This window comes from Pteronotus mesoamericanus, unplaced genomic scaffold, assembly GCF_021234165.1.
Source record: "Pteronotus mesoamericanus isolate MK-2021 breed Mesoamerican mustached bat unplaced genomic scaffold, CSHL_Meso_final contig_105, whole genome shotgun sequence".
NCBI classification, from domain to species: Eukaryota; Metazoa; Chordata; class Mammalia; order Chiroptera; family Mormoopidae; genus Pteronotus; species Pteronotus mesoamericanus.
Genome location: NW_026555006.1, coordinates 11,818,962 through 11,831,795, shown reverse-complemented (window position 1 = coordinate 11,831,795; position 12,834 = coordinate 11,818,962). Strand labels below are relative to the sequence as shown.

The window sequence follows — 12,834 nt, the reverse complement described above, 5'->3', positions numbered from 1 at the left end:
ATTCATATGACAACTCCACTAATGGCAGGATACACTTCAGTAAATGGGCAGTCATTGGGCCATTACAGAAAGCAGGCTTTTAATAAGTTCCTCCAAAAGAGAGAACTCTATTTGGGATTCATAAAGGAAAACGCATACCAGAATCATTTAAACAGTGTCTAACCAAAAACTGGTAAAATTCAAGGATGATGAAGGAAGAGAAAATGCCAAAGACAAAAAGGTTATTAAGCAACAAAAGAGTACAGAAATTGACCACAGTGACTCTTTAATTTTGCCTGAAAAAAAATTAAGAGTTAAGCGAACAGTTAAAAAAAAAAGGCAAATGAAGTCTTTACAGGAAAACCTTTTCCTCAGAACCTGATCATTCTAGGTCAAAGACAATACTCAGCAAGGACAGCCAGCTTTTGAAGTAATGTTATGAGATATAATGTCTTTAATAGCACTTTTAAATATTTAAGGGGAAACTGTTTATACAACTGATTTATTTAATTAACCCTATCAACACTCTCTGAGAAGGATATAGGATACACATGTCTTGGTCTCCCCCTAGTTTGAATGTGGGTTGCCAGAAACCTGGGGCATCTTTCCACTGCACATTTGGGAAGGGCGTGGGTAGGGTTAGCCGCTCGCCATAGCAATGAAGGCTTGAGCTAGGTGTATACCACGAGGCCAGGTGAATATAGTCCCCATGAGGGTAACATAAACAGTGTGGCATCCTCAGCTCAGAGAATAATGCCTGGTACAAAGTAGGCCTTCCTTAAATGTGAGTAAATAACTAGTTGCCATTCATGCTGTTCAGATTCCCTGACAATATTCACTTTTAGAAAAAAGACAATGATGCAAATGGTTCCTATCCAGTAGCACTGTATATTAATTTTGTCTGGTAGAGATGCAAATGATATTAGTCCTGTAGAAAGAATAACTCTAAAGGTTACAGTTTTATTGCCCTGTAAGACATTAACCAGTTTTGTATCTAAATTTGAATCTTACTTACATGTTCTTTCTTTCAGCAACTATAAATAGTTCACTCTCTCCAATTCTCTCTGAACCAGGCTAACCATTTGGTCAGTTCCTTTGTTAATGAGTTAAATAAATATCTGGCACCTGTACATTTTTTTTTTACAGGTCATGCTTTTATTTTTTTTCTTAAATTATACTGTGTGAGTTTTGGAGGTTCCACGGAGATGTGCAAGTAGGCTCATCTTGCAGAACCAATTAAACAGTGATGCCTGAGATATGCAATTCATGAGCTATTTTAATCGCAGATACAAGATTTCTTGGCTCCCACAGTAAATCTCCAGTGACCACAGAACTTTTTTTTTCACTCTGTTTCTCCATTTTTAAACTTCTAATTCTATGATTTTGTTACTGAAAGCACTCTGTATATGATACTGAGCAAAGTTCTTTCCTCTCATTGCAAAGGTGTAATATTTTCCTACCTTCAGAGGGTATTAATGAATTAGCTGTAAGTCTCCTAAAGAATCTTTCTGGTAGGTGTATAGAGACTAATATTATTTAAATCTACTATTCCCAGTTTTTCAGAAAACAATAAAACTAAACTTATATTACATTAGATATTATAGCCTTTTAATTAAAAAAAAAAAACCTTTTCATAGAAACCACTAACTTGAAAGCATTTTTATGCAAGAATCCAAATTCACAAACTCAAAGTGGTTAGGTAATTTTAAATTTGAAACAGGTATACTTTCTCTCTGATCTCCTTGATATTATTGATGTGTGGTATAAACAAAGATATATAAGACTATAAAAACATTTATACCAATGTTGAGTGATGTCCACATGTCTACTTGCTATGTGTGTGTATAAAAGAATATTGCAAATTCTTATCCATTAACCTAAGTATTATCAGCCAGTTCTAAGGTCTAGTACAATGTGGAATATCACTAATAGAACACTATTATTGTTGCTGTTAAGAATGACCTGAGAGCACACATCTTGTAATACTAAAGTGCCCTCAAGAAGTTTACAAGAGATCATTTTGATTTTTATAAAATGCCTTCATGAGTTTCCCCTTAGTCTCAGACTCTAGGATGTCCAGATTTTTCACTTGAAATAGATGTGCCTTAGCCATATTGAGGTATAAATTACATACAACAAAATGTACTCATTTTAAGAACTCACCTGGAATAAATACATTTTTATAATGTATTTCACCAACATAATAGACTCTAAAAATAGAGTCTTATTAAATTTACAGTTGAAAGCAAATATCCTTACTATGTATTGAAAATTGAAAACAATTTGGTTTAATGGAACAAGCCAAAGTTGATAAGAATCATACATTTATCGTTTTCCTTCCTGGGACCTTATGAGCAAATTTCCTGAATCAAATACATTTCCTTGTTTCTCCAAAGTAATTATATTAGTAATCAGTTTATTCATCTATGTGTGTTTATTATCTATCTCCCCACAGATAGATCCCTTATCTGCTTCCTTTTTGACATTATATCCCGACTGTTGCACACTAACTGGCACACTATAAGTTTCCAATAAGTAACTGATGAAGGCTCAGACCTTAGAATCAATATATAAATTCACAAAATTCCAGCAATAAGGTAGACTAAGTATTCTGAGAAACCTGTTAACCATACAAAAATGATAAAGTTTCAAAAACGTGTTTTGATAACATGTGACCAAGAACAGAAATATCAATAAATTCTAAAGGGCGTGTGACAATCCCTGGTGGCCTGAAGCCAGTGATTTTGTTTTGTTTTGAGGAATCTTCATTCAATCAACGAGTATATATTGCGTGTCTATTAGGTGTCCGGCAATGTTCTGGGCAATGGGGATTATTATGAGACAAGAGATTCCTCCCTCTTGGAGCTTATATTCCAGTCCCTTTCAGATGCCATGTTCTGTGGGTGTTCATGCCTTGTCCCCAGTTGCTCTCAAAGAGCAGTCTCTGAGTTCTACACTGCTTGCTTTGCCCCACTAGAATGCAAGCTCCAGGAGGGCAAGAGGTTTTTGGTTGTCATTAAAAGCTTTACTGTGGTATATTGAGATATAATTAACATATAAAAAACCACACCCATTTCAAAGTGTACAGTCTGAGCCTATTACCATAATTGAGATAATGTACATTGTCATCACCTCTGAAAGTTTCCTCGTTGACTCTTTTTAATCCCTCCTTCCTACCCCTTACCTTGGTACCCCACTCTCCTGAACTACTAATCTCCTTTTTTGTCAGTACTGGTTGTATTTTCTAGGTGTTTATATAAATATAATCATACAGTTTCTACTTATTTTCATTTACTGAGAGCTAGGGATTTAATTAGCTCCAAGTCTCCACTTGAGGTCAGGCAAGGTGGGAGATGGAAGTAAAGATACCGCCCTTCCAACCCCCATCCGTGCAAACAAAACCTATCCTATCTCCAAAAGGTTGAGAAGGAATTCTGCAAGAAGTCACCTGCAATCTATACGTCGTTAACACTTCTACACAATGGTCTTCCAGAATCTACCTATTATCTGTGTTTATTAACAGTTGCCAAAAACCCCCACAGAATCTTGCATCCACAATAAATGCTACTGCTAATCAGTGCATAATCTTTGTGATTAAGATCTGAACTCTAAGAAGGTGGCCAACCAGGTTAAAACAGACAATCCTATAACTTGGTGAGCAACCTTCTGTTACTTTTTCTTAACCTTTTGCAGTACCTTTTCCCTAAATCCTCAAGAAGTCTTAATCGGCCCCAATGCATGTTTGTAAATAACATTGTTCCAAGTGTTTGATTCAGTTATAGCTTTTCCTCCCTTTTAACAGGGTGGAATCTGCAATAAAGTTAAAAACAAACAAACAAATCAATCAAACCAGCCATAGGCTATAGTAGGAAGTGTTTCCTGGCCTTTGACTTAGCTTGGGGTAGAAGGAAAAAAAGAAAAAAAAGAAAAACCAGTGTTCTTGAGTATTCCTTAGAAGCACAGACATACCTAGGTGGGAGACCAAAATCCATTCTGTGTGTGGCCCCAAAATTTTCAGGCCAAAATACCAGGCAAACACAGAAAGAAAGCTGGGATACTTTCAGTGATATTAGATGAAATAGATGTCAAGGCATTACTAAATAATGTCACATATTAATAGCAGGGCCAATTTCCTAGGAAAATATAAACATTAAAAACTTGTAAACACCTAATAAATTTGAAGAAATGTGAAATAAAACTGATAAACCAAATAAAAAATAGGCTAATTTTGTTATTAAAAGGGGAGATTGTTAGGTTACCCTAACCCTTCCCCCTAAAATCAGTTTGTACATAAAATATCTGAATAACTCAATTAGTTTGTCTTAATGACTTTGTATAAAAACCTGTACCTAATAACTAGGTAATAGCTATTCTTTTAAATCACAAATATACATTTACAATAACTGACAATGTGCTAGGCCATGGAAAAGTCTGAACCAATGTAAGAGAATATTGAACACAAACTACAATCTTTGATTATAACTAAAATGCATTAGAAAATAATAAAAATACATTTAAAAAATACTCAAATAGAGATATAAGCATATATATCTAAATAAAATTGGGTAAAAAAGAAATGTCAGGAGCGAAAAAAACAACTTAGTACTAAACAATAGAAATTCAACTTAAAATCTTGGGCAGGTAAAGAGGGACATAGATGATAAATGATTATTTTAGAAAAGAAATATTACTAAAAATTAATAAATTCTATAACTAACTAAAGATTAGTAGCAGGAAAAAAGGAGAAGAAACTAACAAAGAAGGATGGCAATATAAAGACAAGAACAAAATTAATTAAACAGAATAAAAGATACAACAATAAAGACTAACATAGCTCGAAAGTTACTTCTTCTAGAAGAGGTATTAAATAGAAAATAACTTGCAAGATTAATTAAGAAAGAAATGTAAAAAGAAAAAACTATATTCAGAAAGAAAAACCAACTTCCATGGAGAGAGCATAGATAACACAAATGAAGCGAATACCTGAGCAACTCTACCCCAACAAATTAAAAAAGTTAGTGATATATTCCTAGAAAAGAGCCAGTAACCAAAACTGATTCTTGATGAAATAGAAAATGTGAACAGTTCAATAATTATTAAAGAACTGAATCTATATTTTAGATTTTTCCCACATAGAAAACACAAGCTTACAATGGTTGCTATAGGCTAGTCTGACCAAACATTTAAGGAATAATTACCATTTTTTTTGAATAATTATCATTTTACACAAACTCTCAGAGAAATAAGGAAGGAAAGAAGGAAGGAAGGATTAAATGACTTTAATCTTTTTATTTCAGCATTTTGGTTTTCCCAATGCTCTACATTAGATCTTATTTTATAAAAGAATAAGAGAATAATGTTACAAGATGCCAAAAAATATATATAAAAATCAATTTTGTCTACACATTAACAACAAATAGAAAATACAGTTTAAAAGATACTTAAAAGAAACACAAATAGATAAGGATATCTAGGAATAAACCAAATATTACAATATCTTGCTGAAGAAAATTATAAAAATTGAAAGAAATAAAAGAAAAATTCAGTAAGCTCTAAAATGGTATATATATGTACATACACATATATATTCCATACAATTTCACTTATAAGTGGAATCTAATGAACAAAATAAACTAATGAGCAAAATAGAACAAGAGGCACCAAAACATGGAATAGGCTGACAGTTATAATGGGGGTTGGTGGAGGAGAGGACTGGTTGAAAGAAGGTGAAGGGATTAGTCAAAGAACATAAAGAATGACTCATAGGAATAGAAAATGATGTGGGGCTTGACTGTGGGAGTAGGGGGTGGGCTTAGTGGAGGGCCAAAGGGGGAAAAATTGGGGCAACTGTAATAACATAAAATAAAATATTAAAAAAATAAAATGGTACATAAAAGATATACCATGTTAATGGTTAAGAAGACTCAATATCATAAGGATGTAACTTCTTTTCAAATTAATCTAGAAATTTGACACAATTACAATCAAAAACCCCAAAGAGCTATTTTTGTGGAACATAACAAGCCAATTCTAAAATTTGGAAAAATTAAAGGACATATATAGATAAGACATTTCTAAAGAAGAAGAAATATGTAAAGGAAATCATTCTCCTAGAAGACAAGATTTATTATTAGGCTTAATATTTATGTAGTACAATACGTATCCTGGGAGAGATGAAGAGAAAGCTCAGAAGCAGACTCTTCCTGATCACATGAGCGATGACAAAGGTCCTATTGCAAACCAGTAGGAAAAGGAGGGTCTATTTTTTAAAAAAATCATGTTTATTCTATTTCAGTTGTCTCTATTTTTCCCCCTTTACATGCCTCCACCCATCCCACCCCCATTCCCCACAGGCAATTCCCACTCTGTTGTCCATGTCCATGGGTCATTTATACATGTTCTTTGTCTAGTAGGGGGCCTATTTTTAAAGAGTGGGATAAATAGTTATCCTTATGAAAAAAAAATGAAAATTCATCCTTTACTGACACCAAATCCTAAAACAAATGTTATATCAACTAATTCTACTAGAATAGAGGTGGGAACACAGGAATAGATGATTAATTATGATTCATGTCAGGGAATGTTTTCTCAGTAGAGATGATCTTTGACCTGCTCCTTGGAGGATTAAAAGAAATACCAATATGGGAAATGGATTTCTAGGCTGAGAGAACACCAAGATCAGCCTCAGAAACTCCCAAGTGTGCAAGGCATTTTCTGGGAATGGCCAGCTAGTCCAGCTGAACAGGTAAGAGAGAGAAAGATAGCAGTGGCTGAGTGTTGTTTAATAACATCTTTACACTTATGCTTCCTTAGGTTTCTGGCATTCATCATGAATAGTCATGTTCACAGAAAGCAAATATTAGAAATTCAGTACATCTACCCAAATACTCATCAAATAACATTCTTATTAATTGTAGCTTAAATAGGCAAATAGAAAACAAAAACATTTTTTAAAAGCTTGAGAGGTTCAAATTACCTTTTCTTTTTTTCCTTGGTTGTCTTGGTCCTGGTTATGAGTGATTTTGTTGGCTTTGTTGGGCACACTAGGAATGACCTACCACCAAAAAAAGAAAAAGGGGTGGGGGGAGGTGGAGGAAGAAAACATTTAAATGTCATGATCATTATATTTCTTAATGTGTTTTTTAAAAAACAGTTAAAAATCTCACTTAATTCTTTGATTTCATGTATAACATAATGATATGAGAAATACAATTTAAGGCAAAAAATACAACTTGGGAAATCTGACAAGCAAGATAACAAATTGTGGTGTATATGTGTGTAATCAAGGGGTAATAAATCAACAGGCTTGTGTATTTAGATCCAGAAAGTGAAGATGAAGACTAAAAAGGAAGTCATGATATGACTGTTGTCTAAACCTCATTTTGCAAAATACAGTATAAAAGGTGATCTAAGTTAATTCCTAGAACACAGGAAGCCATCATTTATTTTATGGATTTACTTTATTCATCATCATATCCCAGTTCGAGTATGTTATCTAGCAGACTTGTGCACACTCAATAAATATTTCATTATCACTGTTAGCATAAAGATGAATTTCAAATTTATTTACATCATTGAATAAAACCCCAAGAAGGGCTGGAATTCAGTGTTATTTATCACCATAACACTGGTGCTCAGAAAGGGCCTAGTATATAACTGCACTCAATAAATGTTTATACATGAATGAGAGTAGAATTTCATAGAAATAATGTTAATCCTTTATGGTACCAGCAGCACAGATTACTTTTTGTAAAGCTATATATGAAACATCTTAGGAAAATATAAAATTTTAGTGTTTTTTTTTTAAAAACCCCTCAAGTAGCTAACACAGGTAACCTTGGCATAAAAATCTGACAAAGGTTAAAATAAAAAGAAATCTCTCACAAATTTAAAGAAACTACTTTTCTAGGGATAATTTAAAAAACAAAAGCAAAAACAAAGTTTCCCTCTAAAGGCAATTTAAAATTAATTTTTCTTTTAATATAGAGTCTGCAGAAATAAATTAATTTTTAGAACAAATAAGAAAGTCTCAGAAATGTTTCATTTAAGTATAAAACAACAGGAATGATATATCACCATATATTCAGTGCTTCCTATGTGAACAGGCACTGTGCTGATGCTTAATATTTATTTCTCTATATTAAATAGAGAACACACAACAACCTAAATTAGAGTTCAAAAACTGCTGTGACTACAAGCTTTGGGATAAGACAGAAGCTCAGCTGCCATTTCATAAGGTTTACACTGTTTTCCAGACAGCAGAAAAATATATTTCTGTACACTTATCAATGGCAAAAATTGGAATACAAAATACTTATCAAGAAGACTAAATCTTTAAGAAAAGTAAAAGACAACCTATTTCTTGTGAAAGTAAAAATGTATTTACATATGACTAATATGCAAAATGTACATGTGTCAAAAAAATTTAGGCATCATTATGAAACAATGGTATTAGGAGGCACAAGTGGAATATGGGGGGGGGGAAGGAAACAACACATGAAAATAAATTTAATTAACTGAACAGATGACCCTAATTTCAAAAGGGTTTTTGAACATTAAAAAACCACGTCACGACTGTTATATATAGTTATGTTATTAACTGGGAAAAAATTACCTTGGTGTAAAAACTATTTTTAGAGGAATGGAGTATAAATAATGGGTTTCACCCTTAAATAAGCATTTGTTAAGTAAATCTAAATAGATACACACATTTCTTTCTAGTATGCTAAAAATATACTCCAGAAATTCAGGAAAAAAGGTTTAAAAAGGTAATATATTATTGATACACCTAAAACAATTGTTAAAGGCACAAATATAAAAATATAACATACAACTCAAAGAAAAAAATGGGTAAAATTTTAAATGCCACTGCTCAATTCATGATGTTAATGAAATTTCCATGTGACCAAGGCACACTTAGACATAAAGCCTTTGATGGGCCCAACATTAGAAAATGACTTCTTTAGGGGGCTTTGAGGGAACGGTTCAAAGTAAAGCAAACTGGCCAAAAATGATTAAGTATTTTGCTGTATTTCCTCTTTCTGTGATGGTCAACACTATCTGCAACAATAAAATGAGCTGAGCAGAACACCATTTTGTAAAGATGTGAACCTTGATTCCTTTCATTGGTTCATTCAACAGGAATCACTTTGTGCTAAAAAATGGAACAAGTCCTGGACTCAGTCATTAACACCATGCCGTGAATATGCTCCCTTAGCTAGAACCACAGAGAGCTCGGTGCTTGAGGAATCAAACGCACAATGTGGCAGTCTGTTATGCTGTATGGGGGATCAGTAGCATGAGCATGGCATGACGCTGAGGAGATTTTCTTTTTCTTTTTCTGAAGAGTGGAAAGAAATTGCACTGTTTATGTCATCTAGGCAAAAGTTTCCACCTCAGCTCACCAGCAAAGGCTGGATTGAAAGCTTGACTCTTCGTTGACTTTATAACCTATTTTATTGAATGCTTTCAATATTTTTTTGGCAGGGCAGTGACAAGTGGCCTCATAAACGTATAATTTGATTGGCTCATTCTAGGCCCAAACTATTTCTTTGGAAGTATCATTTGGCAGGGAATAATCATGACAAATTTTCCTATTGAACTCAGTTTCCAGAAATAAAAGTGACGGTGTAAACTACGTTCTCAATATTATAAAGTTTAAAAGTAGATTCCAAAAAAATCTTGAAATTCAAATTGTATGAAAGTGACAATGCTTTATTCAGTTCACCCCTCTTAACTAGTCCTGATGGTGTATAAACACAGCGCTAAGACTAAAAGGGACTGAACTACAACACAATGCATCATAGCGGAGCTGCCTAAGTGGGGTGAGGCTGTAGCCCACTGTGTGCAGGCGGGTTACAAGGATGTCGAAACAGCATATTGATGCCTCAGCTGTTGGGCCATCTGTTTGCCCAATTTGACATACAATTATTATTTTCTGTACGCCTTGACAGTTGAAAAGTACTACAATACTGTATTGGAAAGCAAATGTTAAAAATATGCACACTTCTTCTAGTGTTCATATATGCCTATATGTTGAATAGCTGTCTTCCATTTATAAAGTTTAAAAAAAATAAACATTGCTTCCACTTACAGGGCTTAAGGGTGACATTTCTGCTTCATGCTGCAATATATAATACACATTCTGCCACACACATCTGCATATCAGAGTTCTAATGCTATACCAAGAGTGATTTATAATGGAAAAAAATTTTTTGATTAAATACCATTTTTGAATTTGGAATCTCCAACAGAATACACAACGATACAACATGTTTGTATTTGTACATGCCTTAATAAATACATAGAACATCTAATAGTATCTCTAGAATGTTTTTATGCCTAACACTCTTTATGTTCAAAGGATTTTATAAACAAAATAACTGGCTCAGAAAGTTAAGTAACTTGCCTCCAAGTTAGCAAAGTTGGTAAATGGGGAATCAAGAAATCCAAAAAAGTTCTGTTTGATTCCATAGCCTGTGACTTACACCAACACACACAGGAATGACTCAAATTTAATCAGAAGATCAAAATTGGAGTAAACAAGGGAAAATTAAAATTAATAACTAAATTTTTATGAAGCCAATGCTTTTTCTAGATAATAGTAAATATAGAAATATGTAGAAAAATACTTGGAGGCTAAAACTTAGTTTAAACATATTGAGAATATTTTTAAACTTTTTAAAAGTGTAAAACTAAAGCTTACTCTTGGAGTGGATGACAAGCTCTGAACAACAAACACTACAGGGTTTCCTGCGTTCTTAATGGCTTCGACCGCTTCGCTATGTGAGGCATTCTGCAAATCTACTCCAGACACCTACAACACACAGCAATTTATTTCAATTAGAAAGACAGTAGATATTGTGAGTAGGTTAATTCAAAGTTCATGCATATGACATAGTTATGAGAACTGCCAGAGTCTAATGAATTAGACCAAAGCCAGAAAAAAAATAAGGTTGGCCCATCCAAAGCATTGCTGTTTTGGGATACACATAAGGAAGTAATGGTTGACCTTGCAGAAAAGTAAGACAAATATCTTTATAACAATAGCCCTGCTTAATGAAATTATTCAAAATAGCAACTCAGTAACAGAACCTTAAGCTTCTGAGTTTATAACGTCACTGCCATCACTAACAGTACCCAGTTTTAGGTGGGGGGAGGGGAGGGCAGGGGAGCTCCCTGGACTCTTCTCTCGAACTGAGAAGAATGATCATTTTAAGCAAATTGTCCATTAGCACAATTGAGCAGTTGAACGTTTCTTAAACTACGTTCAAAAAGAAGTATGAAAACATCCACAGTTATTTTCACTAGAAGTACAAATGGCTCCTTAGTATATAAATCTCAGAGAGCCTATTTTGAGAATATGCCAATAATTTCCAAGACAGTCTGTATTTACCAAACATATTTACCAAACCAATTTTTCAAACCAACAACATAGCAAACTTTTGGTAACTGTTGGGTGGATAGTGACAATGTGCTGTAAGGGGACAAAAGAAATAGGAATGTGGGTGGAGGGAGATGTGGAATCAAAGTAGGTTTTTGGTTTTAATATAGGAGATATTACAGCAATAATGGTGGAGTGGAGAGGAAAAAGGGATGACAGAGGGAGAAGTGACACCTGTAGAGGCAAATCCTTGGACAGTGAAGAGGGAATGACTTCTGCACAAGTTAGAGAGACTGGCTTTAGAAAGAATCACAAACAGTTCATTTGTCATGACAATTACTGTTCGAAAAAAATCTGGCATGCAGTGGGAGCAAGGGAAGTTCCCTTTTGGCTGCTTCTATTTTGTCAATGGAATAAGAAACAAGGATCATAAAGTGAGATTGAGTCTGAGGAAGAGGCACAGGAGGTGTGGAGTAGTTACCTATAGAAGAAGGCAAATGAAACAACTGGGAAATACTGCAGGATCACAGGGCAGAACAAAGACCCGCCTGAAGAGGTGGTTGTGAATTTAAAGTGAGACCAGAGAGCATAGCAATTATTTTCTCTGGTGATAATAGAGACCTGAAATAAGCAAAGAGTTGCACAAGTTCAGTGAAAGGAGAGAAGAACCAAGGAGTTGGACGTGTATGCAAGGGAGTGATTAGGACGATCTATCACTGAGTCTGGACAGAGTAGGAAGAAAAGTGAGTACCCCAGAAGCTAAGGGACAGAGAAGTAAGGGCTCTCAGGTAGGAGATAGAAGCCTGGTGCATTAGAGGGACTTAAAGGCAGGTGAGTCCAAAGAATGGTGAAAGACGGGGAAGAAGAGAGGTGAGGTCAGGAAGGCAGCTGGAGCTATGTCATGCATGGTCCAGAAGGCCACGCTAAAAACTTGGCTTTTTATTCCTCTAGACATCCATTGGAAGATTTTAATGCTCTGTAAAAAGCTCTCTTCTCATGTGAGCTGAGGAAGGATATGAATAGTAGTAAATGAATAAAATACATATAGAAAAAACTTAAAGTAAAGCTTAAAAGCTGTCACAATAGTTTGATGAAGCTTCATATAACAACCTACTCCCTGAAGCATTCAACAATAGAGAAGTAGAGGCTATATTAGAACAACTTCATCTTCCAGTAATAATCAGCTTTTGTTTCCCTTTTCCACAGTTTTAAATGGGAATCACTAAAGTTGGTACTTTAGGGGGAAATGGAATTCTATCATATTACAACAGAAAAATATCTACCCAAAATGCATCCATTCACAGAGAAGAAGAAGCATTTCTAAAAATTACACTAAATTTGAACTTTATGACATTAAAAATTTCTTTATACAGACCAAAAGCCTTCATGCAATTGTTTCAAGACAGAAAAAATGATTATTATGCTTGATTTAAAAAGTGAAACAAGTAATCTTTTCACAGGGAAAAAAGTAA

At 34.2% G+C, this 12,834-nt stretch overlaps 1 protein-coding gene across 4 annotated transcripts in view; it reads right to left on the bottom strand.

The window, feature by feature from the left end:
- PATJ (PATJ crumbs cell polarity complex component) overlaps nucleotides 1-12,834 on the bottom strand; it is a 295,047-nt gene that overhangs the window by 166,484 nt on the left and 115,729 nt on the right. For all 4 annotated transcript variants that reach the window (XM_054574004.1, XM_054574021.1, XM_054574012.1 and 1 more), the window contains exons 24-25: nucleotides 10,685-10,795; nucleotides 6,956-7,033 (exon numbers count right to left, since the gene is read on the bottom strand). In XM_054574004.1, the coding sequence (XP_054429979.1) occupies nucleotides 6,956-7,033; nucleotides 10,685-10,795 (189 nt within the window). The remainder of the gene's footprint in view (nucleotides 1-6,955; nucleotides 7,034-10,684; nucleotides 10,796-12,834) is intronic.